This window comes from Watersipora subatra, chromosome 1, assembly GCF_963576615.1.
Source record: "Watersipora subatra chromosome 1, tzWatSuba1.1, whole genome shotgun sequence".
Lineage (NCBI taxonomy): Eukaryota > Metazoa > Bryozoa > Gymnolaemata > Cheilostomatida > Watersiporidae > Watersipora > Watersipora subatra.
Window position 1 is genome coordinate 69,299,686 of NC_088708.1, and position 17,668 is coordinate 69,317,353.

The 17,668-nt window shown below is 37.7% G+C and overlaps 1 protein-coding gene across 1 annotated transcript in view; it reads left to right on the plus strand.

The window, feature by feature from the left end:
- Positions 1 to 17,639, plus strand: part of LOC137390852 (protein timeless homolog) — a 38,110-nt gene extending 20,471 nt beyond the window's left edge. The window contains exons 12-33 of the mRNA XM_068077173.1: positions 271 to 436; positions 523 to 650; positions 1,421 to 1,565; positions 2,188 to 2,269; positions 3,689 to 3,879; positions 5,371 to 5,520; positions 5,655 to 5,829; positions 6,469 to 6,666; positions 6,883 to 7,026; positions 10,240 to 10,404; positions 10,590 to 10,714; positions 12,267 to 12,432; positions 13,105 to 13,153; positions 13,805 to 13,855; positions 14,542 to 14,624; positions 14,789 to 15,004; positions 15,170 to 15,294; positions 15,414 to 15,555; positions 16,165 to 16,213; positions 16,444 to 16,523; positions 17,277 to 17,399; positions 17,504 to 17,639. Coding sequence (XP_067933274.1) covers positions 271 to 436; positions 523 to 650; positions 1,421 to 1,565; positions 2,188 to 2,269; positions 3,689 to 3,879; positions 5,371 to 5,520; positions 5,655 to 5,829; positions 6,469 to 6,666; positions 6,883 to 7,026; positions 10,240 to 10,404; positions 10,590 to 10,714; positions 12,267 to 12,432; positions 13,105 to 13,153; positions 13,805 to 13,855; positions 14,542 to 14,624; positions 14,789 to 15,004; positions 15,170 to 15,294; positions 15,414 to 15,555; positions 16,165 to 16,213; positions 16,444 to 16,523; positions 17,277 to 17,399; positions 17,504 to 17,637 — 2,887 coding nt within the window. The 3' untranslated portion in view covers positions 17,638 to 17,639. The remainder of the gene's footprint in view (positions 1 to 270; positions 437 to 522; positions 651 to 1,420; positions 1,566 to 2,187; positions 2,270 to 3,688; positions 3,880 to 5,370; positions 5,521 to 5,654; positions 5,830 to 6,468; positions 6,667 to 6,882; positions 7,027 to 10,239; positions 10,405 to 10,589; positions 10,715 to 12,266; positions 12,433 to 13,104; positions 13,154 to 13,804; positions 13,856 to 14,541; positions 14,625 to 14,788; positions 15,005 to 15,169; positions 15,295 to 15,413; positions 15,556 to 16,164; positions 16,214 to 16,443; positions 16,524 to 17,276; positions 17,400 to 17,503) is intronic.
- The last annotated feature ends 29 nt before the right edge of the window (positions 17,640 to 17,668 follow it).

Genomic DNA, 17,668 nt, shown 5'->3' on the forward strand with positions numbered 1-17,668 from the left:
GGTTATATCCTAACATATTCAAGAATTAAAATTTTCAGAATACACATTGAAACAACTAAATGATGTTCTCATCAAATTTTTTAGTCATGTATAAACCATGCTGTTTTGTCACTGAACCAGCATAAATTCTATGGAGTAATTAAGTTGTGTGATCAGCATTTGAGATAGCTATTTTAATGTCATATTTGAAAAAAAAGTCGAGTTCGATCGTCATCCGCAGAGCAAAAGCTGAGACCATGAGATATTGCAGAACTCAATTTTTATTGCCAGGCTCTTCGCCAAGGACTTAATAGAGACCACGCATGTCTATGTGAGAGCCATGGAGAAATGGTGCGCTGCCCAAGGCAAAGTCCTCGTTCAAAAGAAAAAAAAGAAAGTTGTTCGTCGGAAAAAGACAAAACCCGACGTCGCCTCATTTGAGCCACAATTATCACAGGTTTGCTCTAGTCCATAATTCAGATCACTCCGCACTTCGAGTTTCTAACTTGTGCATGTTTAGATGCTTATGGTTGCGTGTTGTAGGAGGAACTGGAAGTGAAATGGGAGGGATTGTCATCAGAGCTCTCTGATCTGGTACAAGGCCTTGAGGAACCGGATGAAGAAGTAACTCCATTTGATGCCACATCTGATGTCAGCATTGACGACCAGAGGTAGTCTTAGAGTGTGTGAACAGTGACATTTATCTGGCTGCTTATTGCATGCTAAGCTATAGCTAACAGCCATGTTGTTATACAAAGTTCTATTTATAGCAGTCACTGATCTCCTTCTGCTTCTACTCATATGGAGCTCCTTAACAAAAACAATCAAATCTAATTTTGCTTTACTAAACAAATGTTAGACCGAATGTCTCATTCTGTTGCCTCACTCTGTTGTCTCACTCTGTCTCACTCGCGACTAGCATCGCTTTTTGTTTTGATGATGCTAATCAGTAGCTAGTCAGAAGCTAGTCAGACTCTAGTCAGAAGCTAGTCAGACGCTTGTCAGAAGCTTGTCAGAAGCTAGTCAGATGCTAGTCAGAAGCACACGCAACAGTATTTATTATGAATAATTCACTTGAGCTGTTCTGTTGATAAGGGCACATATTTTTTGTGAGCCAGCATAGCCTTGTATATTCATATTAACAGTGAGCCTCGTGATACACAGGGTTTCTTTCATCTTCAACCAGATATCTTGCTGGTTAAGGTCTAAGAGGCAGGTTCTCAGGAACCAGATGGAGTTCTGATACTAAATATGTTTAGTTATTTTGTGGAAGTTACTGAGCATATACGTGGTAAATTTGGATAAAATTGACCAAAGATGTGGAAGCGCATAGCGTTCTGACAGACACAGACATTGTAGTGGGATTTACTAATATAGATTGATCTTATGTGCAGTATTTAGATGCCATTTTTGGTGTCTAATCTTTTCCACCTCTGGACAGACTGGAGTGCGTGAGGTCTCTTCATGAACTGCTCCACTCAGGCAGAAGTTTAGAGGCAGTGGCTCTATTGCGAGCTGCTAGGGAGGTCTGGCCAGAGAATGAAGAATTTGGTAGCAGTGATATATCCGCAGAGGACGAGTTTATGGTAAGTTTTGGCCTGTATTACCCGCTCTTTGCTTTCTGTACTTGCTGAATGATTGCTGGCTGATTTATATCTATCAGCCTATTATTGAATATTGAATAAAAGATTTATTTGTGTTAATTAGTATTGATACATTTTTAATTTTTTAAAATTTGCATGAAAGGTTTTTGTGCTGTTTATTATTTGTCATTTGCAAAAATCAGGTTGTATGGAATATCCATCTTATACTTTCTAAGCCTCAGGCTCTACTCGATAAATAAGGAGGGGTTTATTAGTTATAACGAGTCTGAGGTCCTCAGTCTTCTCTCTCAACTCTTCACAAATGTTTGGCCAGCCCTTGACACTGCCTTGTCATGAACTGTCTAAATCTCTAGCTAACTTATGTGATATACAGTGTTTGTCAAAAAAAGCTCTTTTTCAATTTGTCTGTTTTAAACTAGGAATGAATGAGATGCCAAGAACCAGTTCTGGTTTACAATGTAGAGCCGTTGTTTCATATATGTGATCATAGCTGTGGGATACTTAGCTTATCCGTTGCTTTATTGGATATAATGTTAACCATGTTACTTTTCATATTGCAAAGATAGTCGCACCCTTGTATTTGTGCTTCTGGATTCTTTGGTAGTTGCTGCGGGAGGTGTTCCTGGCTGACATACCCAGGAAGATAAGAGAGGAAGTGACCAACCAAGATGAGGAAGATGTGCAAGGTAAGCGTTTATTCGCTGACATCCACAATTACTGTTGGACATTTCTATGTGAGCGTCACACTGACTCTCATCCTATTGTTGCCAACAAGTCTAACTTTGCAGACGGCCTTGCTTGGTTTTTCCTGCTTTTTCGATTGGCATGTTGCATAAGGATTATCAAGGAGGAAAGTACAGGCATGTGTATATTGCATTGCACTCAGCAGTTGATGTTTCCTTAGTTAGAGCAATGCATGCAATACTGTAACTTCATGTGTTTACACAACACCTGAGCTCTTCTGGACAGCTTGTGCATAGCCAGGGTTATGATAACTCTATGACACTCAATGTTATGATAACTCTATGACACTTAGTGTTATGGTACCTCTATGACACTTACTATTATGATAACTCTATGACACCTGGTGTTATGATAACTCTGACACTTGGCGTTATGATAACTATACGACATTTGGTGGTATGATAAGTCTATGACATTTGGTGTTATGATACATTTGGTGTCACAGATTTAGTTGATTGTTGTCTGGTAACAGTGTGTTCTTGTAATAGAAGGAGGACTTCATTCCAAAGTGATAGTTGTTGCTATGAATTTATAAAATCTCAAATAACTATTTACTTAAATTTTTAAGATTATCTCCTAGGAAAGTTCATACCAAAACCTTACAAAAGCAGGTAATTTTGTTGAAAGCCATTTTTCAAAAAAAAAGTTACAAAACATTTTGACAAATCGCGATAAATATTCCGATTTGGCAGACTGGGTTTATATGTGTTGTGTGTTTGTTTAAACACAAAAACCTGATAAAACTCAAGAAAAATAGCCTGTTTCTTTTAGTTACATTGCCAAGCTGACTAATTAACCACGAAGTCAGAACAACTTTCATTGGCGTTTCGTACATTGGTAGCATGTCGCTCAGCGTAAAATACATTTTGGTTTTAGATTTCTTGAAATCTTGTAAATCTTGAAATTAGGATTTAGAAACGGAATTGTACTAATTTTTTTCTTGGAGATCTAATTAACTTTTTGGCACATTGTTCAATGGTTTCTACTACGAAAGGTAGAAATCACTGCTGAACTAAAAAACTGCTGAACAATCTTCAAAGTAAAATTGATTGTTTCTCGCGAATAAATTAAATTGTTTTCGCTGTGTGTTTAGGTTTTTTCTGATTGCTTACCATAATGGAATAATCATCTTAAGTTGAACATATGACCAGATTTGCAAAATTTGCTCTCAATGATCAGTCAATCTAGTTTTTATGAACATCTGTCTGATCATCGTATATTGCACACACATCTCTACATATTTATATCTCTTATGCCCAGTTAGCTATGACAAAGTGTTGTATCGGAATCGCTACTTGGTGGCTCCGATTACTGATTATTAGTTATCCCACTGTAAATTGTGTGTACATATTCGTTTACAGAAGAGGAGCTGATGGAGATGGAAGAGCAGGAAGTGACGCAAGAGCAAGAATTTGACTTCAAGCAGTTCCTCCGATCGTACTCCTCACACAAGATAATCCGAGTGTACGCTCTCATGTTAACCCAGTACAAAACTAATGACCTTCACACCAACCACTGTATAGTTAAGATGCTCCACAGGGTGGCCGTACAGGTAAGGAGATGGAGTGATTTACGGTGTTATAACATTTTACCATGATATATCAGCCCAGTTTACCTTTGTCAACTGCAAATGGTAAGATACATCGACTGTCTCAATAATGTAATTAACACTCATCGATAGACTTGAAGGGCGACTTAACTGAACTTACTTCAAGAAAATCTCATTAAGATGTCGTATAGAACTTATATAGAAGAGCTGTTTCAGTTATTCTCAACAGGCTATGGAACGTTTACGTCTTTTTAAATTTGTTAAAAAGGTTAGAGTAATTGTGATTTCAAATCACTTACAATAATGTATCGAGTTTAGAATAGAATTTACACTATAATAAGAACAGTGTACGTCTGTCCGAAGTCTCGCTAAAAGTGTTAAGGAAACGCTTGCCTTGCACAGGAATCAAACACGGAGTTTCAGATTCATAGGCAAGAATGATATTACTACACCACTCGAGCGCCTTACAGCAAGAGCACTAACTCTTTGGCTTTACGACCCGCGTGGTAGAGCTCGGCAAAGCGTTTCAGTCTGGCCAAAAACCCCATGATGTCACTTTAGCAGGCTTCGTACAAATCGTTTCTCATTGGTGATTAGTTAATAACTTACCCTATTGTATCTGTACATAAACGAAAGGAAGCAATTATCTGCATGCGTTGAGCCAATCAAAAATATGTTAATCCATCCTGAGCATAGTCTTGCTTTGCAAAATCTTCTATCTATCGCAATGTATTGTTAGCAATGACTAGTCGTGTTAGACGCATTACAGCTACGAGCTTTTACTAATTTTAGATCTATGGACATTGTGTGATTGTTATTGAACAATAGATCTACTGAAAGTTGTTATCCCTATTTTATTAGTGATAACAATGCCGTAAACTGTAATAATATTGGTGAATCGTTAGGCTTTGACATGCGCATGGTTTTTTTCGAAAATCGTTGAAAAAATTATACGTTCTCTCTCTCCTTCTGCAATGGATTTCTAGTATTTTTCATGGCATCATCTAATGTAAAATTTTGTGATGAGTAATTTAATATCAAAATATTTTTATAGAATGTGGCTCAAAAGTTATGATGACTTATACGCTCCCCTGACAAATATGAGGCTTTATCTAATACATAATTATGTCCTGATAAATAAATTAATTTAGTAGGAAATGAGTTAATTATGCAGATACTGATTACTCATGATGATCTCTCATGCAAGACTGAGTAGTAGTAATAATATTGACTAGTAGTAATAATATAGAACTAGAGGAGTCTGAATCATGTTTGCTTCTGTCACTTCTGACAGTTTTTGATACTCTTTCATTACACAGTTATAGCTAATGATATTCTGAGCCAGTTTTAGTGAAGAATGTAATGTTTATTTATGGCCTTTCTAAAGCTAGTCATCAGAGTTCATTTCGACTAAAGTCAAATACAACACTAAAGAGCCTATAACCAGGTGTCAGACCAGACTAATGCACTGTTGTCTTTGCATTTCTGTTGCAGAATGGAATCGTAGCGTTTCTGTTCCAGCTGTCACTTTTTAGAACCTTCCAGAAAATATTCCTTGATGATTGCACCAAAACTCCTCAGTTTACTGAAATCAAAACGTTCGCAACGTTTGTACTACGTCAGTTTTTTAAATGTGCTCAAAAGGTTTGTAGTCGTCATTCTCATGGTGATTGTATTGTGCCTAGTGTTTACGCTCTGCCTGTCTTCTGCTAGCTGCATGCTTTTTGATTTCCTTAGTTCTAGCAAAATAATAGCCAGAGTAGTATGTTGTTTCATAGAATCCCAAAGTCTATATTGAAATGTTGTTCTGGAAGAACGCAAGAGAGTGTTTTGAAGTGATGGAAGGGTATGGAAGTTACAAAGAACAGCACGCCAAGGCCAAGAGCGCTGCTTGGACTGAGGAACAGGTGGAGGAATTGCGACAACTCTATGAGGAGCATAAGCACAGCGAGGGTAAGTTCTATGAACCAAGGCTACTAACTATATCTAACTCTATCTCCCTGTTCTCTTCTTTTATTCACACTTAGCGCTCCTTTTATCTGTCCTTGTAGTCTGAGGTAATACATTGGTTGTTTGATGTTCATTGGTTGCATCCTAGCATTATCGCCAATTGAAACTGAGGCTTTTTTATATTTCACCTAGTTTTTACATAAATTATCAGCTAGCTGTCAGAGAACTCTAGTGAGCCGAAATGTCTGATTGTCTGGGACTGCCGGTTTTGGGGGCATCATCAGGTTGCACAAAACTTCTCTTTACCATGGGAAGAAGCTGGCAGCTGGTTGTTGTTGATTTTGTACTAGGAAAAGCTAAAGAACTTTATTTTGGTTCTGAGTTTAATGACATCAAACTCTTTCAGTTATAGAAAAGGCAAATTTTGTAAGAATAAGTTAGAAATTGATAATACATTTGACAGGCGTTAGAGTTAATCAATGTTTTTTTTTCAGGCCCCATCGCTGACCAGATTTGTCAAGTCACTTGGTAATGCATTGCAGCTGATGTTGCTGATAGGATATTTATGTCACTCTGACAATGTATTGCAGTTGACATAGTACAAAATCACTGACAATGTATTGCATTGACAATGTATTGCAGGTGACATAGTGGATAAGATTCTGGCCAACTTGATAGATTCGACACGTACTCGTCGCCAAGTGATAAGACAGCTGATAATCTTGGATTTCGTTACTGACTCTAAACAACTAAGAAAAGGCATTTCTGGTAGAGTTGCCTGGACTAAGGATGAAGTCGATCAGCTGCGGGATTTGTATGAACTTCATAAGGGAGATCAAGGTTTTGTTCACCTTTTCTAAAAATGCCTTAGATGTTGCCAAACGTATAATATTCTTATTGAATGCCCATTTGCATGTATTTTGAGCTATTATGAAGTACATTCCAATCATACATTTGCTAAGTTCCTGGAATTAGTGACAAACAGGATCCAATGAAAATCAGTTCAGGTGTCCAAGATATCCATGCTCATTCTAATCTTCTGACCGCTTTGAGCAGATCCCGTGGGAGAGATTCTGGTTAAGATGGGCAAACAACGAAGACATATCGTAAGCAAGTTAGTTGAGATTGGTTTGGTTGAGGATCGAAGTGAGTTGAAAAAAGGACAGAGGAAGTCTCGCAATGTTACATCTAACGATGAGGGTGAGGAACTTTGGCATTGTAGAGATGCCAATGACCATTTTTGGTTTACTACGTAAAGCCAATGTTTCATATATGTGATTATAGCTGTGTGGTACTTAGCTTAGCCTTTAACGGGTATAATGTTAAAGGTTGACTTGCAACAAAATTCACATTACAGTTATTTGATATGAAAAGATTCACCATGTCTTACTCTGTTGTGTTGCAGGTGCAAAATATGTGGAAATGTTATTACAAGCTCTTGAAAGCTCAAAAACGAACAGTTAATCGCAGCCACACGAGACCGCCGTAGTTTGGATTCTCTTTCCAAAACGGCTCAAATGTGACGTAGCTGTGGTAGATGATTTCTGTTTACACTTTCATGCAACATTATTCGTCAAAATATTTTCACAAATGTACTTCACGCGTTCAATAAAACCATGTCTATGGTCCTTACGCGTCTGTTTTATCGTCATTGTAATGCTGTCACTTTTAGCAGTGATTTCTTATAACTTACCGTAAAAATTTGTTTAATTTTTTAGCCTTAGCTTGAAGGAGTACATATCATTGTCTGATAATCATGACGAGTCTGTTGGCCACTTGTAATACTCGAAAAATGCTGCAGAAATTATTTGCGAAGTTTTGGGTCACATGATCAGATTACGACTTGCCGATTAGACCAAACCGAAACAAAACTGTAAAGTAGCGAGCATCTATATTTGATACGGGGTCTTCGGTAAAACCCGCAGTGTTTGTCATAAACTAGTGCTACGATAAGTTTTATATTGAGCTTTTTATTGGCCTTTAATTTCACGTGGGAACATCACGTGACAAGACAATAAATAAATTACATGACTACGTCAGAGAAATAAAGAGATTTATTTTCGGCTTTTCGTTTTTGAGCTTTTAAGAACTTGTAATCACATTGACACATATTTGGCACCTACAACACAACAGAGTAAGACATGGTGAATCTTTTGATACCAAATAACTGTAATGTGAATTTTATTGCAAGTCAACCTTTAACCAGAAATTTTGTTGTCGTCAAATTTGTACTTTTGACAGAAACAGGAACTGTCAAAATGTAGTATTTAGTGGCATTCCATTGACTACAGAGTAAGACGCAGCTACAAGGTGTAATCCTTAATAGTAATCCTGTGACTGAGGGGTAGTGCAGAGTATCAGGTTGTGTTGATTAGTGAAGATCCATTGGTAATGTAGCATCTTTCAAATTAAGGAGAAAGTTATCAAATTGAAAAAGAGTTGGTAAAAGCAGTATCAGATTAACAACTGACCCACACTACTAACAGTGTCATATTAACAACTGACCCACACTACTAACAGTATCAGATTAACAACCAACATACACTACTAACAGTATCAGATTAACAACCAACATACACTACTAACAGTATCAGATTAACAACTGACCTTCACTACTAACAGTGTCATATTAACAACTGACCCACACTAACAGTATCATATTAACAACTGACCCACACTACTAACAGTATCAGATTAACAACCAACATACACTACTAACAGTATCAGATTAACAACTGACCTTCACTACTAACAGTATCAGATTAACAACTGACCTTCACTACTAACAGTCTCAGATCAACAGCTGACTTCCACTGCTAACAGTATTAGATTAACAGCTCATCCGCAGTCATCTAGTTCTCTTACAAATTTTACCAAAATATGGCATTTGCTTTACTAATATTGACTTACTCAATTCCCTGCTTGCTCAGCGGTAGTAATATCTAACTGAAAGTTTTCAAAATTAATTCTTTTCCTATCATGCTGAATAAGCATTATTTTTTACACTAATTTTGGCTATAAGAAAGCTCTGAAAACTGATTTCCGTTCTCATCCTGCCAATTGTCCAAAACTGCTATAAACTACATTTTGTCTATCTAAAACAATCAAATAATGAAGCAATGTAAGAAATACTAAAATAAATTAGATTGAAATGAAATACAAGCTTAATATGAACATTTATCGTTGTGAAATTGATTTATGTTTACATCGTTGCCGTAGCTACTTAGAGCTGGCCTGAGTACAAAACACTATTTTTTACCATTACTGTTACTAAGTACGCGTTATATCTGCTTAATTTGTTTCCCAAGCATAACAATGACAGCACTTTTCATGGAAGATGCGAACAAGGGCTATCGGGGATAAACGAATGGAAGCGTGAGGTAGTGCGAGCCATGGTTGATGATAAAAAGCGCTTCTGTTAAAAATTAATATTATCTTCAAATAAAATAAATTTTACTGCATTAATTATATTTTATACCTTATATATCATTTTGTCTGGTAACTGCTGATACGGTAATTGCTGATACGGTAACTTCTGATACGGTAACTTCTGATACGGTAACTACTGATACGGAAACTGCTGATACGGTAACTGCTGATACGGTAACTGCTGATACGGAAACTGCTGATACGGTAATTGCTGATACGGTAACTTCTGATACGGTAACTTCTGATACGGTAACTACTGATACGGAAACTGCTGATACGGTAACTGCTGATACAGTAACTGCTGATACGGTAACTGCTGATACGGTAACTGCTGATACGGTAACTGCTGATACGGTAACTACTGCTATGGTAACCGCTGATACGGTAACCGCTGATACGGTAGCCGCTGATACGGAAACTGCTGATACGGTAACTGCTGATACGGTAACCGCTGATACGGTAACCGCTGATACGGTAGCCGCTGATACGGTAGCCGCTGATACGGTAGCCGCTGATACGGTAACCGCTGATACGGTAACCGCTGATACGGTGGCCGCTGATACGGTAACCGCTGATACGGTAACCGCTGATACGGTAGCCGCTGATACGGTAGCCGCTGATACGGTGGCCGCTGATACGGTAACCGCTGATACGGTGGCCGCTGATACGGTAACCGCTGATACGGTAACTGTCGGTATAACTACTGGGTGGTTCTCATAACCTGTATTTTCTCTCATGAGTCAAATCAGGTTTGTCTTCATGACTCACTGTATCTCGGTACTGCTGTAGTTCCCCTCAGTTTATTTACTGTTATGTGAATAACAAATATATTACAAACCCCTCAAATATATAATTGTATGTTAAAGCATTTTACATAGACTTGCACTTTGAAAATTTACTGCTGGTTGGTTTCAATTTAGTTGTTTGATTCCAACCAACTGCAATCTTGTTGGGGTGTGTGAAGCAGTAGATGGTTATTCGTAGGTTCAGTGAGTGAGTCGGAGTCATCTCCACCACATCCTTTTGCTGGGATGATGCGAGGTGTGCCCCAGGAGTTACTAGTACAGCTACGAGAGATGTCATCGATGGAAGACAGTCTAACATGGATACAGAGAAGCCTAAAGAGAACCGCTGAGGACAGAGAAGATGGTAGGAGTTACGTAACACGTCTTAGTTTTTCAGCATTCCTTTAGTGCGTGGAATAACTCTTTGAATGTCACCAGTTAGCTCTATTATACACAGAGCTTTATCAACAGGTGAATAAGTTTTAAGGCCAGTATTAAAAGATGCTTCCTTAATTAACAATTTATATGGCATGATCTGATTTGTTGCAGAGGATGAGGAGGCAGTTGCCACTCCTCTTATTCCACTCACTGAGGAATGTGAGCTTTCCTTGCAAGATCCTCTTTTCCAGAGGTTTCTATACTCCATTGGCATTAACCCACCTCTTAATGAGCAGGTGAGTTGTTTAGCCTATTGATGCTCTCATTGCTGACTATGTAGCCAATGCCACATCAGATATCGCGGTCAGGAAATGGTCGTAGCTATATGAATAATAGTTAAATTTCTGCTATTATGTATTTTAAAGGCTGTCTTACCCTTCCTAGCCGGACTATAAGCATTAATTCAACATAATTCACTTTCAAACACACGTAGAATAAACATGAATAGAAATATAAAATGTACGCTTGTGGTATAGAACCTGCTTGCACGTGACCAGCAAACAAAAGCCAACTCTCATGATATCAGTGCAGCACACTCAATATAATTCATACTAGAACTATTCAAGATGCCTAACTGACTATTGATGACATTTCATGTTGATAACACAATCACCTTGAAATGACGGCCTAATAGCATTCATAAGAAAGTGATGGGAAAAAAGCAAGCTTGAAACCAGTGAAATTAGAGAGGCTAACTAAAGTTAATGATAGATATACAGAAATATATAAACATAAAATATACATATGTGAAAAGGTTATGCTGATTTCATGTTCACCTAGGTTAGGTTAGGTTAGACTAGATCTGTACCTCTGTTGCTACAACTGTGGATACACCATCTGTCTCCTGCATTGTCAAGGCTGCATCACAATTCACCTGCATTTAATGTGAAGGTGATGTGGTAATAAAAACCTCTTATACATTATTAATTTAGTTTGGTAATTAAATTTAAATTTTTTAAATGTGTTATTTGCGTAATTTATAAAATAGATTTGTTTCACTGCTAAACACAATTGCCAAAAGCCTTTTTGAGTTCTGAAGCGAATCAGATACCTAAATTATAATCCTATAAGATTTGTTCCAACAGAGGACCAGCTCAACATAGGAGACAAATACTGGTAAGGATGCTTTGTGTTTTACTGTATAGGTAAGAAGCCAAATGAATAAAATAAACTTTACTATAATAAAAGTAGTGTTTGTCTGTCCATCTGTAGTCGCTGTTAGGGATTTTTAAAAAAAGATTGCATCACATGGGGTTCGAACTCGCAACTTTCAGCTTGGTAGTTTAATACTCTTAACACCTGCCCAATCAACCACCATCTAGGTATTTTAGAATAATTTTGGAGATAGTTAATCGCTGTGCTGATTATCTCTCATAGCACACTAGGCTGCCAGGTTACTAGCACCCAATAAAAAGGGGTTCATAATGTCACCCCTAGACGTTAATGACAGATCCATTGAGGGGTAGTCGTGGTAATTTAGGAACAACTTTTTTTGGTTCTCTACAATTTGGTTTAACTGTAGCACTAGCATAAGTAAACTTATTGTCGCAAAGAAGTAAACCTGCTACAAAATACAAGCTGTGTTTGTGTGTGAACTTACTCATTGTAGAGTACTTACTTATTGATGCTTATCAATACCAGGGTTGTAGATCAATGTGGTCAGTGCGATAGGTTAATCTACCAAGTTGCATTTGTCAAGCATTTTGTGTTACAGCTAACGAAACATAGAAGGCTGTGTTTGTGTGCTTCCATATGTTTGGCTACCATATTGGTTTCGGCTGACTTTAGGAGCAGTTTTGGCGAATATCACTGGAGTTAGCACCACAGCAGCTGAGGCAGATTGCTGACTCAATCGACAGAGATTCTGATGATGTCATGCCAGAGCTAACCTTCACTTACAGCATACCAGTTGCTGACTCCAAGCGGAAACAGAAGAAACATCGGAAACATCCTGGTCAGTTTTCCCATAGTTATAAGATCAAGACAACTAGGCATGTTTATTGTAACCCTTTTCAATGTACAAGGTATTTGTGCAGTGGAGCCTCTAGTGAAAGCAATTCATTCTGGAAGCCATTTAGTAACTAGAAAATTTTGTAAGTAGAAACCAATTTTAACATGTCCTAACATGCCGTAATCCATTCCAAGCCTCCACTAAACTCAGATATAACATTAGTATGAATTACAAATACATGCAATGATTAAAACCTGGAATCTATACGTGTTAGAATTATATTACTGCATAATAAATAGAGAAAGTATACATCGTAAAATGAAAAAACAGAATTAATGAATAAAAACCATGAATGGTTTGTTTACCTTTCGGGTTGGCCATCTAGATTAAGATTGTCGGAAGATTGTTTCACACAATCTGATGTGATATTTGTTCTCTTGCGTTCGAATAATTTAGTAGGATTTATATAAACAACTAGTTAAAGTGCATACATGTATTTACATAGCTGTCCTTAATAGCGATTAAGAGAAATGGAGATCAGAGAATACATGTTCCGGTACAATTTTTCATGTCTGGTTTTTTATAAATAACTTGCCAACATTTGGCAGCCATGAGATAGATTGTGGGAGATGTTTGATTTGTTTTAACTTCAGTTGTCCTGATTACTTTCTGCAGCCTCTAGAGACGGACAGACAAGGACAAGGCGAGCTGCAGAGCCCAGCAGGTATCTCTATGCATTATTAACATCTTGATGACTTCTATCTTGCGAATTGTCTCTGGGCTATATCATTAGTCTTAAACTAGACCCTGCTAGGATAGGCATAACATATTCCCTCATTTTCATTTCATCAAAGTATCATTCATCAAGCACACACAAAAGTTAACAATCAAAGCTTTTTTGGTCATCTGTAAACTACAGGAACTACAAATGCATAATGCTAGTTCATCGGCTTGCAAGGGAAAGTTTCTTCGTCACACGTTGTTGGCACTGTAACAGGGTTAAGCAAATGTTACCAAACTTCCCTAATTGCACTCGATATACATTTTTATTAATCAGATTTTTTCATTAAATCTCCTCAACTTTAAACTCCTCAACTTTAAAGGTTATATTTTTTGAATGTCTGTCAATGGTTTATCTTTGTCTGTATAGATTTATTCCTCAAAATAAATGCCAAATGTTCAAGCGATTGTCATTCGCTACCCTCCTGTAGTCCATCAGTCTGTGTCATGTCATACTACTAAACCGATATGGCAATAAACTAGCTGCAAGTAGCAATAATGGCTAACCTTTTTGCTACATCAATGGAGCACAACCTTTCTGGAAGTTACTGTAGTGCCTAATGATCAAGCCTTTATTGGTAATTTGTGTTTGCAGTGAGCCAATCAGCAAGGAGTATGTGAGTACAGATGATGACACTAGCGACAGGTACAATACATACCTATGTGCTGTAGATTTACCTTGAATTGCTCTAGCTTGAACTCGCTGTGTGCATCAACACTGCTCTAGAGTGTTTGCTGTTTTACAAGACAATCTATAAAAATGTGTGGGTTAAATTTTATTCCAAAAAAGTGCAGTTTGTAGTGTCACACGAATTGCATGCGATTAACAGGTTTTTTAGAGTTTTTGTTAACTTGCTCACACATTCCTCTGCACTTCTCAGAGACATCACCTAATCATAAAAGCTTGTTAGCTTTCACAATGTATTCTTGCTTTGGGTTACCTATGTACGTATGTACGTGCGGGTTACCTATGTACGTGAAGTAGATCCTAAATATACAAAGAAAATAGAATGATTTTGTAAGGCCAAAAATATACCTCTAATTTAAGAGTATTGTTCATATTTTATTACCTCTGGCAGATGTCAAGTTGCTGGCCTTTGGTTTGCCTCTTGTGATGCCTTTGCAATCGAGAGTATATAACGCTAAGGTGATGTGTATAGTGTGAAGTGGTTCGTTAACAGATCTGTTGAAAAAATCAACTCTATTGCGCAGATATATATTTGCATTATGAAATAATCATGAGATAAGTTAGATGGAAGTTACAATTTAAACTAAATGTTTTGATACGATAAAACTATACATGTCTCAAGTCTGTATGGATCCTGCTTGCAGTGACAGTGGTAACTGGTGGCAGAAGGGGCCTCAGACTATCGCAGAACCTGCAGAAAATAGCCTTCATTCCTCATTGAACAGTGGTGAGTGGCTTAGCTATAAGTACTCTTAATATTTTGGTATCCATTTTTACCGGCATTTTCTCACCAGTAACACAGGATAATATGATTTTTGTCTTCTCCTAGGACATCTTGCCATGGCAATACTAGTCACAAAACATGCATGTCCAGCTACTGCTCGTTTACAGAGTCAAGTGAGGACGACTCTCAGCTTGGCCTTTCTAGAATCACGGATGCAGATTCAGTGTCTGGAGAAACCTCAGTGTCTGGAGAAACGTGTGGGGGTCTGGTGCGAGGAGACCCACAGGACCTGCTTACACAACTGCGAGAGATTCCATCTATGGAGTGCAGTCTAACATGGTTAAAGAGAAGCCTGAATCGAGCTGCAGAAGATCGAGAGGATGGTAGGGCTTAGCATTATGGTTGTAGCTACAACTTCGATAGGAGAGCATTATAGCTACATGCATGTCACCTAGCTGATTATATACATTTGTTGTTGGCATGATTGGTTTACAGCGTTCACCGGGTCCCTGTAATGTCAAACATGTTTGTGGATTACTCCGTTGTAGAGGATGAGGAGGCAGTTGCCACTCCTCTTATTCCACTCACTGAGGAATGTGAGCTTTCTCTACAAGATGCTCTTTTCCAGAAGTTTCTATATTCCATTGGCATCAACCCACCCTTCAATGAGCAGGTTTATATATCTATATTCATATATAGTTACAGATGTTGTTTACACTCATAAATGAAGCGGTTGGAGAAGATTGTATTCTGTTATTCTTGTTCTTAGTTCTGTCTAATGTTGATTTGTAGGAACAGTTCTGGAGGATTTCCTTAGCCGTAGATGTGGCAGCTTTGAGACAAACGTCTCAGGCTATCGAAGCGCTCGCAGAGTTTCCTCCATTGGCCAGCAACACTAAGACGCCAGCTGTTGAAAGCAGACAGCAACGGAGAGGTATGATGTACAAATTGCTTCAGGTTCATTGGTTTGTATTTGATAGAGGCTTACTCATCTTCCCAGCCTTTATACTAATGCTGTGTGTATATTTGGTTATTCCTGCTGGTGACTAACATCCGAACAAATTATAATTAAAACAATTATTCATAGCTGACTACACATTTGATCATAAAATCAATGATGTGATGGTAAAGCTAGCCCAATGTGTTGTAATGGATAACTCATACTAGATGATTAGATAATGGTAAGTTTTTTTCTTAAAGCAAGACACTATCTTTCAATCATTGATCGAAATGCCAAGCTCACCCTGCTGTGAGTGTTACCCTGCTGCCTTTTGTTACATCTTTAAAGGCAGCCTTTATATCTGTTATTGTTCTCACAGGCTGACTCTGTCACATAGTACCTGAATAAGGCGCATGATGAGGCATTGCCAATTTAGACCAGACTTTAAACTAACAATTTAAAATGTTTTCTTTAGCCAACTTCTAGCTCTGAGTTTGTACTCATTTTGTATCATACGCTCTAGTTACTTCTCTTATATGTTTGAACTCTTACAGTTTTTTGTGTTCTTTCAACTTGTTTCTGGTATTTTCAATTTTTTTTCAGGTGGAATCAAACAGCAACCATCCAGAAAGAGCCATACCAAAAACAGCTCGTAAGTTTACTATCATGCCATCTCTACAATGCAAGATATAAGGAGTTGTCTGTTTATTCACTGGGATAGCTTAAAGCTCCAGTTTGTTAGTAAAACTTATTCAGCTGTGATTTTTTAGTTACAACTAACCCAATATCAGCGTTCGCCAGGCTGGAAGATGTGGCTAATTTCATTTCAACAAGAGTCATGTTTTATCTTGTTAGATAGAAATTTTCCATGTCTGGTTGTAGGGTTTCTCAGATCAAATCCAAAAGAAAAGCGAGTGTAAAATTTCACTCTAAGAAGTTTCGGCGATCCTCTAGTGACAGCGGTGAGTCCATTTACTTTGCTTTGGGAAGTGAACTATAATTTCTCCACGTCACCACAACTAATCTATATGGGTAATAAGTTCAACAATGTTGAGCATTTTAGATGTCATTGGAGTTAACGCAATGCTATATAGTGCTTTTGTGCGTAAGAAATGGCGTATTTGTTTCCTATAATGTAGCTCATGCATTGCAATAAAATAATGACTATTAATGTGTCATAAATGATAAAAATCAGTATGGGTCAACAATTCTTCGAAAAACTACACTTTTTCGCTGGATAAATAATACTTGTCAACATGTGGGCCCGTGATAATGGTACACTCTCACGATATCCTTCGAGTACCTCATCAATACTATACGTGTTGCACTAAAGTAATGTCCCTTTTAGCATATTTATATTGTGAATAATACGAAGTGTCGGACATCTATAAATCCTAGCCTATGCATATATTGCTATTCTCCATCTTGATTGCAAATATGTTGTTGCAATTAACATCTAGTTACACATCACTGTAACACTATTGCCATGACAGTGCTGTCACTCCATTGGCGTTTAGCAATCTTGTGTTGGCTTATTTACTAGTGTGATCATCCAAGGATATGTTTCTACACGCGATGTAGGGTTAGCAATAGTAAAGAATGCAGTGTTAATGCATTTCCAAAACATCCACAATTATTATTTCCTACAATCAAAGGCTAAGCATTATCTGGTAGGCGACTGCAACACATTGTTTAAAACTTAATTTTCACTCCAGAAAGTGACAAGGAGAATACTAGAAGTAAACCCTCTCCATCGACAGATGCGGTTGCACTGGAGGGCAACTCCACTGAATTGTCTGAGGATATGGACATCAGGAGAAACAAAGTTCCTGACTTTGGTAGGTCTTAAAATAATCAAGTGACGCTTGATATATATCTTGAACTGTTAGTTGAGTGTGTTGTCGAGTTAGATATGGAGTCTTACATATACATCGTGTTGCAGAGTCATTTCCAGCATCCGCTCTCACTCAAGGCAACCTTGATACTTCCGATTCGGATGATGACCATCTGACAATCGCTAGAGCAGTTGCGAGTAAAAGAAGGAAAGTTGCTGTACTTAGCGATGATAGTGACTAACTCTTTGTACTTTTAATTATTATTTACAGCA